This window comes from Panthera leo, chromosome B4 (genome assembly GCF_018350215.1).
Source record: "Panthera leo isolate Ple1 chromosome B4, P.leo_Ple1_pat1.1, whole genome shotgun sequence".
NCBI lineage: Eukaryota > Metazoa > Chordata > Mammalia > Carnivora > Felidae > Panthera > Panthera leo.
The window spans coordinates 81,300,714-81,322,930 of NC_056685.1; the positions used below are offsets into that span (position 1 = coordinate 81,300,714).

General features: G+C 34.5%; 3 protein-coding genes and 1 pseudogene across 3 annotated transcripts; all 4 read left to right on the forward strand.

The window, feature by feature from the left end:
* The first annotated feature begins 211 nt into the window (after positions 1-211).
* Positions 212-1,150, forward strand: LOC122223618 (olfactory receptor 6C3-like). The gene has a single exon (XM_042944595.1). The coding sequence runs from the start codon at positions 212-214 to the stop codon at positions 1,148-1,150; it is 939 nt and encodes a 312-aa protein (XP_042800529.1).
* Positions 1,151-7,215: 6,065 nt separating this feature from the next.
* Positions 7,216-8,166, forward strand: LOC122223619 (olfactory receptor 6C1). Its single transcript, XM_042944596.1, has one exon. The coding sequence runs from the start codon at positions 7,231-7,233 to the stop codon at positions 8,164-8,166; it is 936 nt and encodes a 311-aa protein (XP_042800530.1). The 5' UTR covers positions 7,216-7,230.
* A 2,735-nt stretch (positions 8,167-10,901) lies between these two features.
* On the forward strand, positions 10,902-11,575 carry LOC122225402 (annotated as a pseudogene).
* Positions 11,576-20,783: 9,208 nt separating this feature from the next.
* LOC122225403 (olfactory receptor 6C3-like) lies at positions 20,784-21,758 on the forward strand. The gene has a single exon (XM_042948313.1). It carries the CDS (start codon positions 20,784-20,786, stop codon positions 21,756-21,758), a length of 975 nt encoding a protein of 324 aa, XP_042804247.1.
* Positions 21,759-22,217: the final 459 nt, after the last annotated feature.

The following is a 22,217-nucleotide window of genomic DNA, read 5'->3' on the forward strand; positions in this document are numbered from 1 at the left end:
CATTTTTCCTTTTCAACAGGATGTGCAAAATGCTTCTGCTGTAATGGGACTGAGTGGATATTGCAAAAATGCAAACAGGAAAAAAGTTCCATTGGCTTCATTTCTTGGGGCTAATAATACAAACATTTAAATCTTCAACTCCTTTACTATGCACATTTTCTTTCTGTTTTGTTTTGCAACAGATTTTGCTTAAAGAAAATAAAAAATCAGCATGAGAAACCATACAGTGATTACAGAATTTGTTCTCTTAGGCATCTCAGATGACCCAAAGCTTCAGATTATAATTTTTATCTTTCTGTTTATGGCTTATGTATTAAGTGTCACCGGAAACCTAACCATCATCATCCTCACCTTAACAGACTTTCATCTCAAGACTCCTATGTATTACTTCCTGAGGAATTTCTCCTTCTTAGAAATTATATTCACCAGTGTGTCTATCCCCAGATTTTTGGGGACAATCATTACTAAAGTCAAGACCATTTCCTATAACGATTGTTTAGCTCAGCTATTTTTCTTCATCTTCATGGGTGTGTCTGAGTTTTTTCTTCTCACTGCCATGTCTTTTGATCGCTACGTTGCCATCTGCAGGCCTCTTCACTACACCACCATCATGAACAAGAAAATCTGCACCCTACTGGTCTTTGGGTCATGGCTGGGGGGATTCCTTACCATTTTCCCACCACTCATGCTCATCCTCCAGCTAGATTTCTGTGCTGCCAATGTAATTGATCATTTCTCCTGTGACTATTTCCCCATTTTACAACTCTCGTGCTCAGATACATGGCTTTTAGAGATGATTGGCTTTTACTTTGCTTTTGTTACTCTGCTCTTCACATTGGCATTAGTGATTCTTTCCTACATGTGCATTCTTAGCACCATTCTGCGAATCCCGTCTGCTACTCAGAGGAAAAAGGCTTTCTCCACATGTTCCTCTCACCTGATTGTCATTTCCATCTCTTATGGGAGCTGTATATTCATGTATGTCAAGCCTTCAGCAAAAGAAAGAGCATCACTGACCAAAGGGGTAGCTATTCTCAACACCTCAATTGCTCCTATGTTGAACCCTTTTATTTATACCCTGAGGAACCAGCAAGTAAAACAAGCTTTCCAAAACTTGCTTCATAAAGTAGTGTTTTCTAGAAACAAATGAAAGTATGTATTAACATGAAAGGATGTTATTGGGAAGATCCACTAAAGGAAAAACAAAATTTTGACTTCTACAATATGCTTCCATATCCATCTCACAGATACTTGCAAGGCTGTGCTCATTTGCTTAAGCTTTCTTGTACACTGAAAGTAACTATGTTGTGTCTTTCTTTCAAAGTGTGTATACGTTCCATTTCCTCATTGATTTACAATTCTGAATAGAAAGGCAGTGGATATAAAACATACCATTTTGCTGATTGCTCCAAATAGTAAAAATATTGTATACTATAATGGCTAATGGAGTAAAATGTTTTAAAAACATACTCTTTATATTTTATTTTCTTGTACTAATATCTAAGTTTCTTTCTTAAAGTTATAAAATATATGAAATACAGTATCTATAACAACCATATTTTTTGCATACTATCTGCAGTATCTAATTCTTTCCACTCTGATATAGGCTTGAGTGTTTATTTTACTGTATATAAACTATTTGAAAGTCATATGTCTTTTATTTTCTACTTATGCTTAAGGCATACATTGTCTTATTTTATATGCTCTCCTTGTTTATCTGTATTATATTGAAACATACGAGATTGATAAACATTAGGCAGTCACCAAGACATGGCACCTGGAAGTTTGATAGGAATTTCACAAATAATAGTATCTCTTCTGTAGAGAATATTTACTCTGTGCCATTTGCTCAACTAGATATATCCTAAATCATATCATATTGAGCTGTCACAGCTATATGGCAAATTTTAGTGATTATCTATTTTTCACACATGTGTAAATTCTAAGCTGGAGGAACTTGCCCGAGGTGTTGAGCTATCACAGTCAATGTGATAACCTGATTTGAAAAATGAAACAAAATGACAAAAACTTGTGTTTGCTCTATTGTGTACATTTTTCAAATCTAGAGACCTGCATATTTTGCATAGCTTTTACTACAGACCAGCACAATTTTATTGGTGTTTTGCACTCACATTATCTCATTTGGCCATGATTATATGATTATAGTCTGGTCAGGGAAGGTACTCATCCCTAATATTGTCATTGGCATATACTTTGGAACACTAATCAATCAAAAGAAGAAACGCTTCAACTGCCATTGCTGGTGCCACCAGAGTGACAAGGACAAAATATAAAGTACTAGCAGTATTATAGTCCCAAAATTCTCTGTGGAAGGCACATTAAAGTTAATGGAGCCAACGAATGACTTAATACAATGTGGTAGATTCTCAGTTTTTAAAAATGGCATGGAGGAGAGATGCATTTGGTAGAGAGCTGATGTAAGAATTAAGATATTTTATAGTAATCTCTGTCTGGAAAATAATCTGTTGGTCTCCGTTTCTCAAGAGAAACAAATCACACTACAAGGTTGTTATTTTTTTCTGTCTCATCGGACACTGTCCCCCAAGCTTCCTTTTCAAATTTCTGTACAAATGTGTTATGCTTTATATTCCTTAGTGTTTTGTGTCTAGTCCTGTCCTGGCAATTTGATTCACTCAATTATTCCCCTTGAGCCAGTGGCAGAGAATAGATAAAACATAAAGTAGCTTATGCTACATAAAATCCATGTAGGAACTGTACCAGACAGTTTTAAAACACCTTCTGAAATTTTTCTCTTTCATATATTTGCTCCTTTCTCACCCTCTTTCCTCAAAGAAATCTATTCCCTCTAGATAAAATGGAAAATTTAAGTCAAAAACATTAACAGGAGAGAGCAAATGTGTTCAGTGAGAGGAACTGTGTTCAGGACACTGATTTCCCTGGATTACAACAATGGAAACCACTAATATTTTTTTATATTTCAGCCATTCTGCATATCAGTGAGACTGTATGAAATCAAGGTAAGTAGGACATAGGGGAGGGAATGGTAGTCTCTCAAACCTTATCATTGATTCATTACTTATCAGCTCAAAGTTTAAGCATATTAAATAGGGTATATTGGAGTAGTATTTTGCAACTGGATATATTTATAAATTAAAGAGATCTTAGTATATTTTATTATATAAATTTATTCCTTTTCTTAAATAAAAAGCAAGAAATTACCACTCTATGCCTGTGTTTCTAATTTAATATAGACTATGTAGTACTTTCTTTAAGAGAACAGACTTTAATTTTAGGTATTCTCTGATTAAACACTTGTTAGCTATACGAATATATCTAAGGTACAAAAACACACTGACCCTAATGCTTCATTGGGAATAAAGATAAAACTTCCATAGATGTGTCCTAATGGCTATATGAGATAGAATATAAACGTCCTTAGAATTTCATTGGAATAATGGTTTTGGTCAATTACAGTTAACTATGAATATTCTGCCCAAAGTTGGAAGTCAATTTCAACCAAAAGAAAATAAATACACCAGTTCTTCTTAAAGCATAGTAAGTGCCACATGGTTTATAGAGCACTTGCATATATATTATTAAATTCATTCTGAAGATGCCCTTGAAATTTTAACTCCATGATAAACAGAAAAAAACTGATGCTTAGGGAATTTAAGAAACTGCCAAAGTCACACTTCCATTTGTATCTTCAAATCACATTCTCTAATTGCAGAACCCATATACTTTCTGTGATAGTAATTTACCCTAGACTGTCATGAATAAGACATTAAGTGGTTTTTTTTTTAATGTTTATTTATTTTTAAAAGAAAGAGAGAGAGTGAGTGGGGAAGGGGCAGAGAGAGACACACACACACACAGAATCTGAAGTAGACTCCAGGCTCTGAGCTGTCAGCACAAAGCCCAATACAGAGCTCCAACCCACAAACCACGAGATCATAACCTGAGCCAAAGTTGGATGCTTAACCAGCTGAACCACCCAGGCACTCCAAAAATTAATAGTGTTTTGATATCATAATCTTATTATCACTTTATGTACTCTTCCTCTTTGCTTATTTTTGTCTAAATAAAGAACTGAAAGTTTGAGGTTAGGAGTTGGTATTTGCCAACAATTCCTACAGGTACAATCCTTCCAGCCACTCATTGGTTTCTCCAGGGGAGTCTTAGCTTTATTCAGACCAAAAGAAGTTCTTAGTGAACACTTGTGCCATGGCCCAAAGCCCAGCAAGATTGAACATTGAAAGTAAATTTAGAGTAATTATGAAGCCAACCTAGATGTTACCCACAACACTGAATTAAACAATTTTCCTTTCCTCTAACGTATCAGCCAAAATGCTGAAGAACTCTTTACTCATAAAGTTAAAAAAAAAAAAAAAAGAAAGAAAGAGTGATGTGATCATAAAGCACAATGCTTGGAAGCCATGATTCATGAAGTTTCTCTAATGATCTCTAATAAGGTTGAACTGAAGAGTGAATTTAGTAAACACAGAAAAAGTTGAAACAATTAGCCTCTCAAAGTTATTGTATTACTAAGGGATATGTCTACCCAGTGCAACTAGGACATTATTAACAACCACAAAATGCACCGCAAATAAAATGGAATCAGTCTAAGGCTCTTAATCTCTTAAAGGAACATCCTTTTGGTTCTTCACATATCCTTTAATACAGAGTCCCTTTCTCATGTTGGGCATCAAAGAAGTTATCAGTTTCTACTTTATCTAAAGGGTCATTGTTAATACTAAATTGATGGTAAAAAATTTGAAAGGGCATTAACTAGGGGTCCTTTCAGAATGAAACCTTGAAGGTACTTTGTGGCCATCTTATTCAACAAATATGAAGTATTATTGTTAACTTTCATTTTGAATATGTCAAAGAGCTGTCTCAGGGGTCCTTGAAGGGATTCTTGATTTTGACTAAAAGGGTGGAAGATAATATAGAGGTTAACCTAAACCGTGTTCTTCCAGGGGGAAATATGGATCTGCCTTCAGAAACAATAAAGAGGAGGTTCCTCAAAAAATTAAAAATAGATCTACCCTATGACCCAGCAATAGCACTGCTAGGAATTTACCCAAGGGATACAGGAGTACTGATGCATAGGGGCACTTGTACCCCAATGTTTATAGCAGCACTCTCAACAATAGCCAAATTATGGAAAGAGCCTAAATGTCCATCAACTGATGAATGGATAAAGAAATTGTGGTTTATATACACAATGGAGTACTACGTGGCAATGAGAAAGAACGAAATATGGCCCTTTGTAGCAACATGGATGGAACTGGAGAGTGTGATGCTAAGTGAAATAAGCCACACAGGGAAAGACAGATACCATATGTTTTCACTCTTATGTGGATCCTGAGAAACTTAACAGAAACCCATGGGGGAGGGGAAGGAAAAAAAAAAAAAGAGGTTAGAGTGGGAGAGAGCCAAAGCATAAGAGACTCTTAAAAACTGAGAACAAACTGAGGGTTGATGGGGGGTGGGAGGGAGGGGGGTGGGTGATGGGTATTGAGGAGGGTACCTTTTGGGATGAGCACTGGGTGTTGTATGGAAACCAATTTGACAATAAATTTCATATACTGGGAAAAAAAAGAAACAATAAAGAGGAGTTAAATGCTTAGAGATATCCTTTATCCTCTGCATGAATACATCCTTGGGATGGTTTCAGACTTGAGGAATCATATGCACCTTGTTAAACACTGAAGTTTATTTCTCCCAAAAGGCTGCTGAATGAATGAAGGCATAACATGCATCAGGCTTAGTTGATGCTGGTAAATGAATACAATTCATTGAATTTTCATTAACATCTTTACAAAAATAGTATAGTATACCTTCCCCAAGACTGTGATATTGATCATCTCTCCCTACAGTTTCTTTAAGCATGTTCTCTGACCCTACAAAACTGGGGTATCAGTACTCATTTTCAGTGATGTTCACATGAACCCTTCCTTACCTATCGTAACTTCCTTCATAGCTTTTCGTACATTCCCTCAAAGGTTTCATCAGTAGCTAGAGTATGAAAGTCAATCATGGTATTATTTTTCAGAAAAGTCTTAAAATTGAAAGGAAACACGGGAGAAAAAAAGACTATGCAAAAAAGTTTAAATAAGGGTAAAAATACAGTGCACTGATACATTATTAACTATGGAATAGCAATAATAGATTTTTAAAAGCTGGCTCTCCAATGCCAGCTAAATAGAGCAGAAATTTCAACCTTGAGATTGAAACCAAATATTGTCTATTTGATGAGAATGCATTTGGGGATTTCTAGGTGTTATGAAAAACTAGCGCTTTCAAAAAAGCAACCCCTGATGAAGGAAGACTGACATTACTGAACAGGAATAAAGTTAATTGAAGGAATGAATTCTAAAGAAACTTAATGAAAGTAACTTTAAAATAATGTTTTATGAAGTTTTCTTTTTTAAATTGCATATTCAGGGGCACCTGAGTGGGTTATGCATCCAATTTTTGGTTTTGGTTCAGGTCATGATCTACGGCTTCGTGGGTCTGAGCCCCACATAGACCTCCTCGCTGGCAGTGTGGAGCCTGCTGGGGATTCTCTCTCACTCTCTCTCTGCCCCTTCCACTTGTGCTGTCTCTCTCTCACACAAAATAAATAAACACTAAACACTTTTAAAAAACTAAATTGTATATCCAAAAAATTGGGGTTTCTTTTACATATCTTTGTTATATATTTACTTGATATAGGGAATTTAGGCCTAGCGGATACACACATCTTGAAAAGTAGATAAACTAAAAAAAAAAAAAAAAAAAAAAAAAAAAAAAATAGCTTTTGCAAAACTAAGACCCAGCCTGTGTGATCTGCGGCCTGGAATTTGAAATACAATAGAGAACTTCACCTCATGGGTGTGTTTGATTCAACAACAAACTCAACATCACTTAATTAATGAATGAGACATGTGTTTATTTTAAGCCTTCTATGACTCTTCTAGGCACTGGATTGGGTTGCAATGGCTTTGAGGGTAAGAATCTGTGCTAACTTTCAGACAGGCACAATGTAGTGGAGGAGCTCACAGGAGTTTTCAGCACAGATGTTTAGTGTGCTGAGAAAAATAAATCAAAGACTCTTAAACTTTCCCCTGTAGATGAAATGACATACTATTTCAGCAAAACTCTGGCTCTACACTTAAACTTCTGTTAATCTACGTTCAAAATTTTTTCCTTGGGCTTTCTCCTAGAGATCTGGCTGGAGGACAACAAATAAGCAACTGAGGAATGAGAAACCACACAGAAATAACAGAGTTTATCCTCCTGGGATTGTCAGATGACCCACAGCTTCAGGTGGTGATCTTTGTCTCTCTGCTCATCACCTACGTGCTCAGCATCACTGGCAACCTGACCATTATCACCCTTACGCTGCTGGATTCTCACCTCCAGACCCCCATGTATTTCTTCCTCAGAAACTTCTCCTTATTAGAGGTTTCATTCACAACTGTCAGCATACCCAAGTTCCTGGGCACCATGATGACTGGAGATAAAACCATTTCCTTTAATGACTGCATTGCTCAGCTATTTTTTTTCATTCTCTTGGGAGTCACTGAATTTTACCTTCTGGCCGCCATGTCCTATGACCGTTACATTGCCATCTGCAAACCTCTGCATTACATGACCATCATGAATCACAGAGTCTGCATACTCCTTGTCTTCTCTTCGTGGCTAACGTCATTCTTAATCATATTCCCCGCACTCATGTTGCTCCTAAACCTTAATTACTGTAGGTCTAATATTATTGACCATTTTACCTGTGATTATTTTCCCCTGCTGCAACTTTCCTGTTCAGACACAAAATTCTTAGAGGCGCTGGGGTTTTCCTGTGCTGTGTTCACTTTAATGTTCACTTTGGCCTTGATATTTCTGTCTTACACACATATCATCAGAACAATTTTAAGAATTCCTTCTACTAGTCAGAGGAAAAAGGCCTTTTCCACATGTTCATCCCATATGATTGTCATCTCCATCTCCTATGGCAGCTGCATTTTCATGTACATTAATCCATCAGCAAAAGACACAGTGTCTCTGAGCAAGGGAGTTGCTGTGCTAAACACCTCAGTGGCCCCCATGCTGAACCCATTTATTTACAGCCTAAGGAATCAGCAAGTCAGGCGAGCCTTCATGGACAGGGCAAGGAAGATTGTATTTTTCTCCAGATAACGAAAGGCTGTGGTGTCATGAATTAGCCACATACCACATGGCAATTTAAAATATACAAACATGAAATTCAAGGAATTCTTCAAGTCACAATGGCCTTCCTGTTTCCTTATTCATTCTTTGTTTCTTTCTAACAATTAAGAAGCACCTTTAATATATTTCCCATTCAATTATAATAACTTCATATGTCTTTCTAGTTCCCAGTCTTCTGAACACATTGTTAGTTGCAACTTCTTGAGCAACTATTGTTTTATACAGTATCATAGTTTGAGTTTTGTTTAGGAAAACAATTATCATCAGGAATGAAGAGGCTCTGTAAATATTGATATATTTTATTTAATCTATACAGAAGATATAATTATATGATTTTCATTGACAGGAATTCCCTCACCATCTTGTCATTTTTCTAGGAAAAAAAATTCTTCAAATGCCATATGATTTACAGAAAAAAATGTGAAAGTTTTCATTTAAAACACACATTTAAAAAACAAGAAACATTGCACACTTAATAGGTATGTCCATACAAATTATCTATTGGTTAAAAAAAAAGCAATCTCTAATAATATATACTTTTGTATTCATGTTGCCAAATAGATCTCCATATTTACAAATTCCATAATTACTCAGTAGATATAGGTAGATATACAGGTAGATACATATATACAAACATGTATGCATACATACATATATATATATAGCATAGTATATATATATACTATATATATGCTATATATAGAATATATATAGCATAGTATACTATATATACTATATATAGTAAGCATACATTTGCACATACTGTAGAAAATTATGAAGTAATAGCTGTTTTAGATCTGTAGGATCAGTTTATTTTCTCTAATTTCAGAGAATGTAAGCTCCACTTTCTAACTATGCTGAAATATTAATTATACTTCTTTCTCTACGTTTGGACATGTTTGAAACAAGACATGTGTCTGAATTATTTAATGCCTAGACAAAATCTTTTAGGTTTTGTAGAAACTTTGTGAAAGCTTTATAGCAGAGCAAAATTTTATATTTATATAAATTTATATTTATATTTATATAAATTTATAGCAGAGCAAAAAAAATCTATAAAACTAGAATTTCACCTGTTAAAATACTCTTCCACTCATTCTACTTAAGGTATTAAATGACTAAAGTATTTTAGAAAGATGTAGAGATGTGTGTGTGAGAGAGAAAGAGAGAGCGAGAGAGACAGAGAGAGACTAAAATAAGAATTATGGGTACAAAAAAAGTATTCTAAATTATATAAATTACTTTTTAGTAATAGAAAATATAATATAATCCTAATTAGTGGTGCAACGTTCCTAATGATCTCTATGCAATTTATTCAATTGACAAATACAGGAGTTGTTAGAGAAGAAAAAACAAAATAAATAATAGAAAACTGAAGGAGATTCAAAATGTAGGAGAAAACTTATAAATGGTTTCTCAATTTCATCTTCTCTGAAGTATAATTTGTGTGTTAAATAAGACAAATAGCTGGCAAACAGGGTTCTATAACCTCTTAACATATACTTCCCCACTGATAAGGCCAGTGTCCAATAAATCTGGTATATATAATGCACTATAGGGATGGAAATGAACCTGTCATAGAGAATAATTAGCTATCAGGAAAAAGTAAGGATTATTGTTAATATTGGTCTCTATATCTAACTGCTACAGTTGAAAATCAGTACAAATTATATTTATAAAGTGATGAGAACATTTAATATGAGATCTACCCACTTATATTTTAAGGCCACAATATAGTATTGTTAACTGTAGGTAAAAATGTACTATAGCAAACAATATTCTTTAATAATATTCATATTCAACATCTTCAGAACTTGCTCCTTTTACAGAAGTGAACTTTGTAGTGTCGTAGACTTTGGGTCTGGAGTTCTCTCTTGTCTAGCAAGAGAGTGGGACACAGGATTGAAAATGTGAGAGAAGCTAATGCCCGGGAGGAGACAAGAGCCCTGAGTAAGGGTCCTTGCTCCATTTTTATTAGGATCAGAAGGCTTACAAGAGTGAATGATGTGCATAGAGACACAATGAAACCATGAACATTAAGTCATGGGCATGGGGAAAAGGGGGTTTTGGAGATATGTGGTGTTAGGGATTTGGGTAAATACAAAACAAGATTCTGCTGCTGGGTGGAAGGTTGTTTACAGCAAACGTGAGGACCCACCTCTATTTACCTAAACTGGCCTAGGGGACAAGAAAGACAGAGCATGCTACCTCAGGTTCAACAAGGCGCTTTCTTTTGCTAATTAGGTCCACTCTGGGCAACTCAGCACTGTTGTGGTCTATAGCCCTATTTGCCTGTTTACCTAATTTGGTCCTTCCTTCCTTCCTGTGAAACCATCTTTCTGCTATTGTCCCATATCTTTGTCCTAAACTGGGGGCCTTTGCTCCATTTACCTAATCTTATTTACCCAAACTTGGGTGTGTTCATCCTATGGCTTTCTAATTCTTTATGCCTTGCTAACCCATCAGTGCAGGCTCAGAGAATTCCTAAGCTTATTCCCCACATATAGCAACTATCATCAATTCCCCATTGCCCACCCCAACCTGTCCCAAGGCAGCCACCATCTATTCTCCATTTCTATGAGTTAGACTAATCCTCATAAAAGTGGATTTATCCATTTTTTGTTCTTTTGTGACTGACTTATTTCATCTAAACTAATGTCTTCCAGATTCATCAATGTTGTCACATATCTTTAAATGAAATAAAAATGAAAGAGAAAGAAATACCTATATATTTCTTAGCTGGAACCTCTCTTAGAAATCTCATTTACACTGTATGTATTCCTAGATATCTGGAGACAATTATCACCAGGGATAATATCATTTCCTATAACAGCTGTGCAGCCCAACTATTTTTCTTTGTGTTCATGGGAGTGACTGAATTTCAATTTGAATTTCCATATCCTTTGGCTACTATGCTGTCATTTGCAAGCCCGTTCATTATACAACCATTATGAGCAGGAAACTCTGTACCCTGTTTATGCTATGTGCATGGCCAGGTATGTTTTTGATCATTTTCCCACCCCTTATACTTCTCCTCCAGCTGGGTAACTGTGTCTCCATTGTCACTGATCATTTTACATGTGGCTATCTTTCCCTTTTACAACTGTCTTATTTAGATACATAGCTCCTAGCAGTAATTGGTTTCCACTTTGCTTTCATTACTTTACTATTCACTTTGGCATTTGTGATTTTGTCCTACATATATATCATATCTGCTAGTCAGAGAAAAAAGTTTTTTCTGCTTGTTCTACTTACATGAATGCCATTTCTATTTTCATATATGCTAATTCATCTGCAAAAATAAAAAGTATCATTGACAAAGGCAGTAGCTATTCTTAGTAATTCTGTTTCCCTCAGGCTGAACCCCTTTACACCCTAAGGGGCCAGAAAATATACAAACCTTCAAATATTTGGTCCTTAAGGTATGTTTCATACAAGCAAATCCAAATTTGGGGTAGTATGAATGAATGTTATCATAAAGATTTGATAAAGGAAAATGAAATTTTAAACTAATTTGTACTATCTTCCTATATCTATGTCACAGCTACAGGAAATGCTGAGCTCATTTGTTAAGCATTGTTCATAACATAGATGTGGATGGGTTGTGTCTTCCTTTAAAACTATCTGTAAGGGTGCCTGGGTAGCTCAGTTCGTTAAGCATCCAACTTCGGCTCAGGTCATGATCTCACAGCTTGTGAGTTCAAGTCTCACACTGGGCTTGTGCTGACAGCTCAGAACATGGAGCCCACTTCGGATTCTGTGTCTCCCACTCTCTCTCTTCCCCTCCGCCACTCATGCTCTATTTCTCTCTCTCTCAAAAAACAAATAAACATTAAAAAAAATTTTAACTATCCATAGGTTCCATGCCAGTGATTTATAATTGTGATTTATGATTGTGAATATAAAACCAGTAGTTATGAAATATAACTCATTTTAATGACTATTCTTATTAATCAAAATGTTTTATCAAAAACACTAATTCCAAAAAAAAATACGAAATCCCTGTGGTTTTTGCCACATTATTCACAATAGCCAAGATATGGAGGCAACGCAAGTGTACATTGATAGATGGAAGGATAAAGAAGATGTGATATATCCACAATGGAATATTGCTCAGCCATACAAAAGGATGTTTTGCAACAACATGGATGGACGTAGAGGGTATTTTGCTAAATGTAAAAAATCAGACAGAGAAAGGCAAATACCATATGATTTAACTTGTATGTGGAATCTCGAAAACAAAATAAAGCAACGAACAAACAAATAAAGCAGAAACAGATCCATAAATAGAGAACAAACTGATGGTTGCCAGAAGGAGAGGATTGAGGGATAGGTAAAATGTGCGAAGGAGAGTGGAATGTACAGACTGTCAATTGTGGAATAAGTCACAGAAACAGAAGTTACGGCATAAGGAGTATAGTCAACACTATTTTAATAGCTCTGTAGGTGGCAGCTACACTGTGGTGAGCACATCATAATGTATAGACTGATTGAAATGTTATGTTGTACAACTGAAACTAATATAACATTGTGTGTTAGCCACATTTCAATAAAAAGTGTTTTCTACTTTAATGACTTGAAGTAACACTGTTTTAATCAACTTATTTTAAATATCTCTTTCTCTTGATATACAAATATTTTTCCTTTTAAAAGTTACATGAATCACGAAATAAATATCTACAGCACCATTGTTTTTTCATACTACCTGTAGTGTCTGTCCAATTCTTCCCATTCAGCTAATAAAACTGGGTGTATATTTTACTACTTTCAAATTATCTGAAGGTCCTGTGTACACTGTTTTCTGTATATGCTGAAGTCATGTGTTATGTGTTATTTTATGAACTCTTCTTATTTTCTGCATTATTGTTTCTAAAAAAAAATGTAACACAAATATTTAGGCAGCCACTGCCTCTTATGCTACATAAAAGTTTGATAGGAATTTCATAAACAATACCTCTTCTATACAGAGCATATATTCTGTGTCACATATAAGCCAGGTATGTTCTACACCATATCATAATTAATCTTCACAGCTATATAACAAATTAGGCATAGTTATCCCTCTTTACCAATGTGTAAATTGATGCTTATAAGTTTTGAGTGACTTGGCTAAGATCTTGAGCTATAACAGCCAATATAATAGCCTAATTTGAAAATAAAAACAACAAAACAAAGAAAAACTTGTGTTTGCTCTCTTTTACACATCTTTGAAACTCTTCGAGGAACTGCAAATTTGGCACTGATTTTACCACAAGCACAATTTTACTGGTGCTTTTAACACATGATCTCCTTTGTGCATAATTATATTACTATTATTGAGTTCTAATTATATTATTATAGTCTAGTCAGGGAAGGTACTAACTCTTAATACTCTACTTGGCATTTAAATGCCAATCAATCAAAACAGGAAACTTCAACCGCCATTACTGGTGAGCAATACAGTGAGCAGGAAAAAGAGTCTTATGTATTATGTATAAGAGGTATTATGATACCAAAAATTCTTCCAGGAGGCAGATTAAAAATAATGGGAGTCAAAGAATGGATTTAGCACAATGTGGTAGATTACCAGTTTAAAAATAAATGGCACGGTGTAGAGATGCATTCAGTAGAGATCTACATTAGAAATTAAGACATTTGGTTGCTAATCTGTGTGAAAAACAATGTCAAGGAAAGCAAACAATCACACTTAGTGTGATTGTTTGCTTGTTTGGGGATTTTTCTTTTCATTTCTCATTGGACACTATCCCACAGGATTTCTTTTCATGTCAGTGTTTTATATGTTAGTAGTTTATGTACACTCCTGTTCTGACAATTTTGATTCACTGAATTATTCCCCTTGAGTCAGTGGCAGAGAGAATAGATACAATAGTAAGTAGTTGTACCAGTTAAGTCTGTGTAGAAACCATGTCAAAGAGTTAAAACACACTCTGATTTTTTTTTCTCATTTGTATATTTGGTCCTTTCTTACTGTCTACACTTAAATAAGTATATTCCTCCTGGGAAAAAATGGCAATGATAAAACAAAATGTTGATAACAGAAAATATACTTGTTCAATGGCAAAGGGAAGTCTATCAGAAATGCTGGTTTTCCTAGAGGACAATGATCAGATTTGCTTATCTTTTACCATTCTAGCCATTCTGACTGTTTGTGAACCTTTAGGAAAAGCAGAGTTGTCAGGCATATTAGAAGGCAGTGAAAGTCTCTCAGACCTAATCATTGGTTCATTACTTAGGTCAATCTTTACTCAAATTAAATGGAATGTAGTGGGGTTATACTTTGCAACTGTATATACCAAAAAGTATAAAAAACAAGAAAGCATATATTTTCTATTATAACAATGTATTCATGCTTAGTGAAAGACAGGAAGTCACTATGTCTCCATCTTGTGTTTCCAACTAAATATAGGCCAGTGGTATTGTGTTTAGGAGAACAGACTTTAATTTCACATTATATTTGACACTTTCTAGGTGAGTGGATTTATGTAAGGTACATGATTGCTCTGAGCCAGTTCTTGATTTGGGAATTAAGATTTAAAAAGTCCAGGGCGCCTGAGTGGCTCAGTTGGTTAAGCATCTGACTTCAGCTCAGGTCATGATCTTGCAGTTTGTGAGTTCAAGCCCCGCGTTGGGCTCTGTGGTGACAGCTCAGAGCCTGGAGCCTGCTTCGGATTCTGTGTCCCCCTCTCTCTCTCTGCCCCTCCCCAGCTCATACTCTGTCTCTCTCTTAAAAATAAATAAACTTAAAAAAAAAGTTAAAAAAATTTTTTTAAAGTCTAACAACTGTGTTATAAGAACTAAATGAGATAAATTAAAAAGTCCTTAAATACTACTGAAATAAATAATAACTTTGCTAAATGACAACTTCAGTGAACATCCTTCCCAAAATTAGGAATTAATTCCAACTAAAAGAAAAATAAAATAAATAAAGCAGTTATTCATATATCCCAGTAAATGCAACATAAATTACAGAGCATTAAGTTATGAGTTGATATTCAGGCATAAACCCCTATGAATATGTGTGTTACTATTTCTGAAAATATTATTAAATGCTGGAGGAGTGTTTGGTAGGGGGATGGGCTGAATGGGTGATGGGCATTAAGTAGGGAACTTGTTGGGATAGGCACTGGCTGCTATATGTAAGTCATGAATCACTAAATTCTATTCCTGAAATCTTTATTACACTATATGTTAACTAACTTGGATTTAAATAAAACTATGTGTGTGTGTGTGTGTGTGTGTGTGTGCACGCGTGCGCGTGTGTGCACGCGCACGCTCAAGCAGGGGAGGGGCAGAGAGAGAGAGGGGGAGTGAATCTTCAAACAGACTCCGTGTTCAGCAAACAACCTGACACAGGGCTGTCTCACGACCATGAGAGCATGAACTGAGCCAGAATGAAGAGTCACTCACTTAACCAACTGTTTATATTTATAATTGTATGAATTTCAACAAAACTGAGTCAGCTTAACTTTATTGAAATGAAGAAATATAAAATATTCAATTGATTTTGGGAAACAGTCATCAAAAATTATTATAAGGAAGAATAAAAGCAAATTCCAATAAACAATTCTACCAACCACTCAGTCGGATCAACTGTGGAGATTTTGTTTCATGCAGGCAGAGAAAGTGTCACATGAACTCTCATTAATTTGTCAAGAGTGAATGAGCAGTGCCAGAAGTGCATTTTAGTGTAATTATGAAGCTGAGCAGGATGTTGCCCATTACACTGAATTAAATTCTTTTTCTTTCTCTAACATATCAGGTTGAATGTGAGCAACTACTTTATTGAACAATTCCATAAAAGAAAAAGAAACAGGGTAATAGATACAATAAAGCAAATTACTTTGGAGATAGTCTCTGAACATATTTTTCTAATGACTTTCAACGCGCTTTAACTCTAAAGAAGAGATCAGTGAATAGATACACAAGGTGATGAAAAAACCTACACTTTCAAAAATAATGCATCACCCAGCACAACAGAAAGTCTTTTTTTTTTTTTTTAATTTAAAACAACTGAAATGAAGTGGAACCATTCAAAAGGTCCTCTCTCAGGCTGTCAAAGGGACGTTCTTTGGGACTTTGAAACTCATGTATGTTTTTAAATAGAGTCATTTTCTTACCTTGAACATGAATATCATTAACTAGTTTATCAGAAGGTCACTACATATTTACTTGATGGTACATTTTTCAGAAGGCCAGGATATCGACACATTTTAAGAACAAAAGCCCTGAAGATGCTTTCTAGTCTTCTTATTTAGCCAATGTTCAGTATTATTTTTTAATTTCAATTTCAAATGGCTCAGTGAATCTGTCTCAGGAATCCTTAGAAGGCAAGTCAATATTAATTGTGATAAAAGGAATGGAATAAAATGTGTATCTTAGTAGCATAAGCCATTAACACTTAACTGGAATAAATGTAATTAAGTGCATTTTTAGTTGGTGAGATAACCACATGAAGCCAAATTATTCCAAGAGATTTTAAATGCTGTAATTGGACCATATATCCAAGTGGGATTTAATCCAGGGACAAAAAGAATAGCTTAAAATATCTGAAGTTGTTCCTAGGTAGGAATAATATTGTGGATGGTAGGCTGTCACTGTTATTCTAATAATGCTGTATGTGCAATGTGAGGACTGCAAATGAAGATTAACATGATATTACAATTTTATCTAATGCTATTCATAGCCAGGGCTCTAATCATGAGATAAAGGAAATATAAAGTTATAAAAGATAAAAGGGGGTTCTTAAAAATATTGTAGTCCTAAATTTGAATGATACACTTATATTGCACTAATAAATGTGCCTGTGTGGCTCAGTTAAGTGTCCAACTTCAGCTCAGATCATAATCTCGCAGTTCATGAGTTTGAGTCCCATGTGCTGATAGCTCAGAGACTGGAGCCTGCTTCAGATTCTGTGTCTCTTTCTCTCTTTCCCTCTCCAACTAGTGCTCTCTGTCCCTCTCTCTCAAAAATGGACAAATAAACATTTTAAAAAATTAAAGAAAATAAAAATAAACTGCATTCATAGACCTTTTATTTGAAAAAAAAAGTGTTTGCTGGTCCTGTCCACTGAAAATACCTAGAAAGAATGATTGAACTCATAGTAATTATCACAGCTAGTGTCCAGATTCTTAACTTGATTTACCATTTCCTAATCAATGGAGGAGGGACTCTTTAGAGAAATGACTCAGTCCAGTTCTCATACAGGAAAGTATAGCATGAGCCTGGGAACACTTGTCATCCAAGATGGGAAGGAAGCAATCAAAGAGGAAAAGTGTACTGCCCAAAAGGAAGAGTTTTCTCACTGGCTGAAAAACATACTAGAGAACCAACTCTGACTATGCAATAGAAATAAAATAGGCATTCATCTGGGCTTTTCAGTATAAACTGTACCAATGAATGAGCAAAGAAAATGACAGATTAAGAACAGAACCATCTTGCAGTACATAATGAATTAATGGGCCCAAATATTGATCAACAATGGCTGCTAAGAATAAAAAAATAATAGTAAGACAATTGAACAAGTATTTCCTGTTAAAGTTTAAATACCATCTCTAGATTACTCTTGCAAATAAAGAACCCAAACCTAAACCTGGATTAAGCCTCTAAATCTAACTAGCAACTAGAGGAAGTCATGAAGATGAGCTTGCAATCAAGTGAAGCATGACTGCACATTGCCCTCCATGAATAATAATAGATTTTCTTGTTGCCTATTAGCTGGGCTTTTAGGATAAAAACATAATATCATTTCATTATTACAACAAAATTGATCTATAAGATATTATATACTTGAAAGTTGCTGAGTAAACCTTAAATGTTCTCACCACAAAAAAGAAATGGTAAATATATAAGTGATAGATCTGTTAGGTAACTCCACCAGAGTAATCATTTCACAATATACAACTGTATAAAGTCAACACATAGTACACTTTAAACTTACACAGTGTTATGTGTCAACTGTGCCTTAATAAAGCTGAAAAAAATAAATGAAATGAACAAGGGTATCACTCTATATGATACAGAGACACATCTGCCAAGAAGGCTTCTTTACTGAGTGCTCCATTACTAGGTTAAATACACACTCATAAATTTGAGTTATGCCTACCTTTTTCTTCCATTTTTTTTCCACACTCTAACTCCGCTCTTTCAGTAACTAATTCCCAAATAAACATGCATTCCAGCTGTGATTTACTTCTGCAATGGTAACTCTACCATTATCTGATTATACAAACTATCGTATTTTTTATGTTAAATATATGGCTTGTTATTTTATTTAGATATATGACACTTATTTAATTTTAACTAGTTATTATATAATATGTATTATATGTTTATACAATTATAGAAATATGCCTTATTAACTGCTTACATGTAAAAAGTTTTATTACCAAATATTAGAGAAACATAAAAACAACAATAAAGAAAATAATCAACAATAATTCACTACCCAGAATTTCAAATAAACAAAACATTACTACTTGGTGATATTTCTCATTAGAATATTAAAGGTATGATAAGTGATAAATAAACGTAAAGGCTAAGATGAAAAGTAAGATGGGCAAATTGGTATTATAAGTAAATATTGCTATATGTACTCAGGATTAAATTAATTAACCTATGTAATTAACATTAAAATGTGAACATAATCTGTGCATTTAATAGTTATTATTTAATTTAGAATTATGAAATGGCCTTAGTTCTCAGTGCCTCACCACTAACAGATCCTAAGGATAAACAATAACAAAAAGGGTATATGTTAAAAACTTTGTATTTCCAGAAGCTTAAATATAAATTAGATTCTCAATTTTATTTTTGTAAGAAAGTCAGTTTCACAACTGTTTTTATTATTCACAAAATGTTAGGTAATTGTGATTAATGGAAGCAATTATTTTATAGAAGACAACATTTCAGGTTCTCTGTGGGATACGAAGGTGAACATAACCATGCTCAAGGGAGATTCACCATAGAGAAGAGCTAAAAGGCTACTGAGAAATGCAAGGCTTCCAGAAATCCCTCATGGTCTCCCATATAGCACAGATCTGACCTGGACTTGGCCTTGTTCCCAGGAGATCAATGAATAAAACCTTCTTTTGAGGTCAAAAACAAGTAGACTTGGAAAATTTGAGCTATAAGTGAAACTAGAGGGAAGCCAATCTTAAGAATCTGTCCTTAGCATCACCATATATGATGCTATATCCCACTCAGTTCTCTAATTATTGCTTTCTTAAGTTTTTATATCAACATTATTGAAGAGGATTGTCATATTATTTCTACATTGTTTTAAGGTTTCTGACATTCCATTTTTATATCCTGAAGTATTTCCTTTGAGCCATCATAAAATGGAGACAAAGCAAATCAAATTTGATTTTAGTGAACTTTGCTACAGTCTGACAGAAAAGCAATGAGGTGCATTCTACTCTTCACAGCACAAATTTGTTTAAAATTTAAAGTAGGTAACTGTCATAATTTGGGGAAACAAAATCTACAGCATAGCATATCCAGCACAGCTGAGAATTAACTGAATGGGTTAGTATGAATAAAAGACATTTTCCTATATTTTTCTGAAATATACTTATAGATCAATGGTCTCATGTAAAAGATAAGTGTGGGGCAGAATTATAAAAGAATCAAACATTTTTTCATAAAGCTAATATATAGGAAAAAGGATGTTCAAATGGAAAATGCACTGGGTAACAATCTCAGAGACAGAGCTTTAAGATCTGAAGCAATTAGTTACTTTCCCGATTTGTGCTTCCGTGTAAAATAAAAACTAGATAAATACTGTATGTCCCTTTAAGCTCAAAAAAAAAAGTTCAATATATACATTATTGGCATATAGCAGAAGATGTCAAACATTGATGATTTTGATGAAATTACAAGACTATCCAATAAGTAAGTGAATATGTTCTCTATTTGTTATATAAAATAATAGGCTATTTACTCTCATATAGAAAACATACATAATATACTACTATATAATATGTATACAACATTCCCTATTACCTTGATAGCTATCTCCCAAAATATTAACATCTAAAAATTAATAATTAAATAACTTATGCTAAGAAAGTCATTAATTCATTTCTTGTATCATAAAAAGTATAATGGTTGTTATTTTAGTCTTCTAAATTGCACTTTTACCTTGTGATGGAATTAAGAGCATTCATTTCCGTTTTTAAGGGGTGGTATATCTAATAAATACATAACAGAAAGGAAAGAAAATTCATATTTAAAATTTTTAACAAAAATGTAATGATTTGCATAAATTGGACAAAGCAAGGAGCACTGATATCATTTATCATCTCTCAATGATGTGAGTTATTGTATGAAGATTTCCAAACTTCCCCTGCTCCATTTCAAATAAGAAAACTAGTAAATAAAGCAGAACTCACAAATGTGTATGAAAACCAAATGCAAACAAGAGAGTTCAATTGAAAATAATATCATGCATGGATTATAGAATATATTTTAGAATTGTATCAATGATGGTGATATTGATCATCATGAATTATACTTTTCATCTCCTCCCTTTAATACTCTTGCCACCTAAATATCTTTAAGAGAAGAAAAAGGAGAAACAGAGAGGAGAAATGAACCACACAGTGATCACAGAGTTTGTCCTGCTTGGCCTTTCTGATGATCCTGACCTTCAGATTGTGATTTTCCTCTTCTTATTTATCACATACATATTAAGTGTCGCTGGAAACCTGACTATCATCACTCTAACCTTGGTGGACCCTCATCTACAGACACCAATGTATTTCTTCCTCCGAAACTTCTCTTTCTTAGAAATCTCATTTACAACTGTCTGTATTCCTAGATTTCTAGGAGCAATTATCACCAGGGATAAAACTATTTCCTTTAACAATTGTGCAGCCCAACTCTTTTTCTTTATTTTCATGGGGGTGACAGAATTTTACATTCTCACTGCCATGTCCTATGATCGCTACGTTGCCATCTGCAAGCCTCTGCATTACACCGCCATCATGAACAGGAAACTCTGCACCTGGCTTGTGCTCTGTGCGTGGCTGGGAGGGTTCCTGACCATTTTCCCACCCCTCATGCTTCTGCTCCAGATGGATTACTGTGCTTCCAATGTCATTGATCACTTTGCATGTGACTATTTTCCCCTTTTACGACTGTCTTGTTCAGATACATGGCTCCTAGAAGTCATCGGTTTTTACTTTGTGTTGGTTGCTTTGCTATTCACTCTGGTATTGGTGATTTTATCTTACATGTATATTATCAGAACTATTTTGAGAATCCCATCTGCCAGTCAGAGAAAAAAGGCTTTCTCCACATGTTCCTCTCATATGATTGTCATCTCCATCTCTTATGGAAGCTGTATATTTATGTATGATAATCCCTCTGCAAAAGAAAGGGCATCATTGACCAAGGGAGTAGCTATTCTCAATACCTCTGTTGCCCCCATGCTGCACCCCTTCATTTATACTCTGAGAAACCAGCAAGTGAAGCAAGACTTCAAAGATGTGGTCCATACAGTAGTATTTTCTTCAAATAAATATTTATTTGGCAAAAAAAAGGACACTCTGCAGTGTAACTAGGTAAAATCTTGAATACTATTTAAAGATATCAGGTCCTTGATAGATATTTGTTCAACGAAAGAAATAGTGCTTGAGTCAACAGACTTTTTTTTTTGTCGTTTCTAAAATGAGACTGAAAGAAATCCGAATTGTAAAATCGTGCCAAGTTCCTGGATTTTATGCTTCTATTAATTACTGGGTTAAACACTGCACATCTTTCAAATGGAAAGAGACCTTCTGGATAGTAGATCCTTCTCAAGAATTAAGAACTCTTAATAGTAAGAATTAATTACTATTATGGGAGAGTAACTTCAAGTGATTTTTTGAAAAGGTTGAAGAGTTCAATGAATATTTAAATCCATACTTTTTTCATGCCTTTCAATGGGAACCCAGTGAGCACTGAACTATATCCCACTCTTTTTAGTGCTCTATAATTTTTATTGTTCTATATTATTATTTCTGAATAATTAAATTATTAAT

What these genes read in the sequence shown, in the direction of transcription:
- LOC122223618 (XM_042944595.1), top strand. Translation starts at nt 212, where the DNA reads ATGAGAAACCATACAGTGATTACAGAATTTGTTCTCTTAGGCATCTCA.
- LOC122223619 (XM_042944596.1), top strand. Translation starts at nt 7,231, where the DNA reads ATGAGAAACCACACAGAAATAACAGAGTTTATCCTCCTGGGATTGTCA.
- LOC122225403 (XM_042948313.1), top strand. Translation starts at nt 20,784, where the DNA reads ATGAACCACACAGTGATCACAGAGTTTGTCCTGCTTGGCCTTTCTGAT.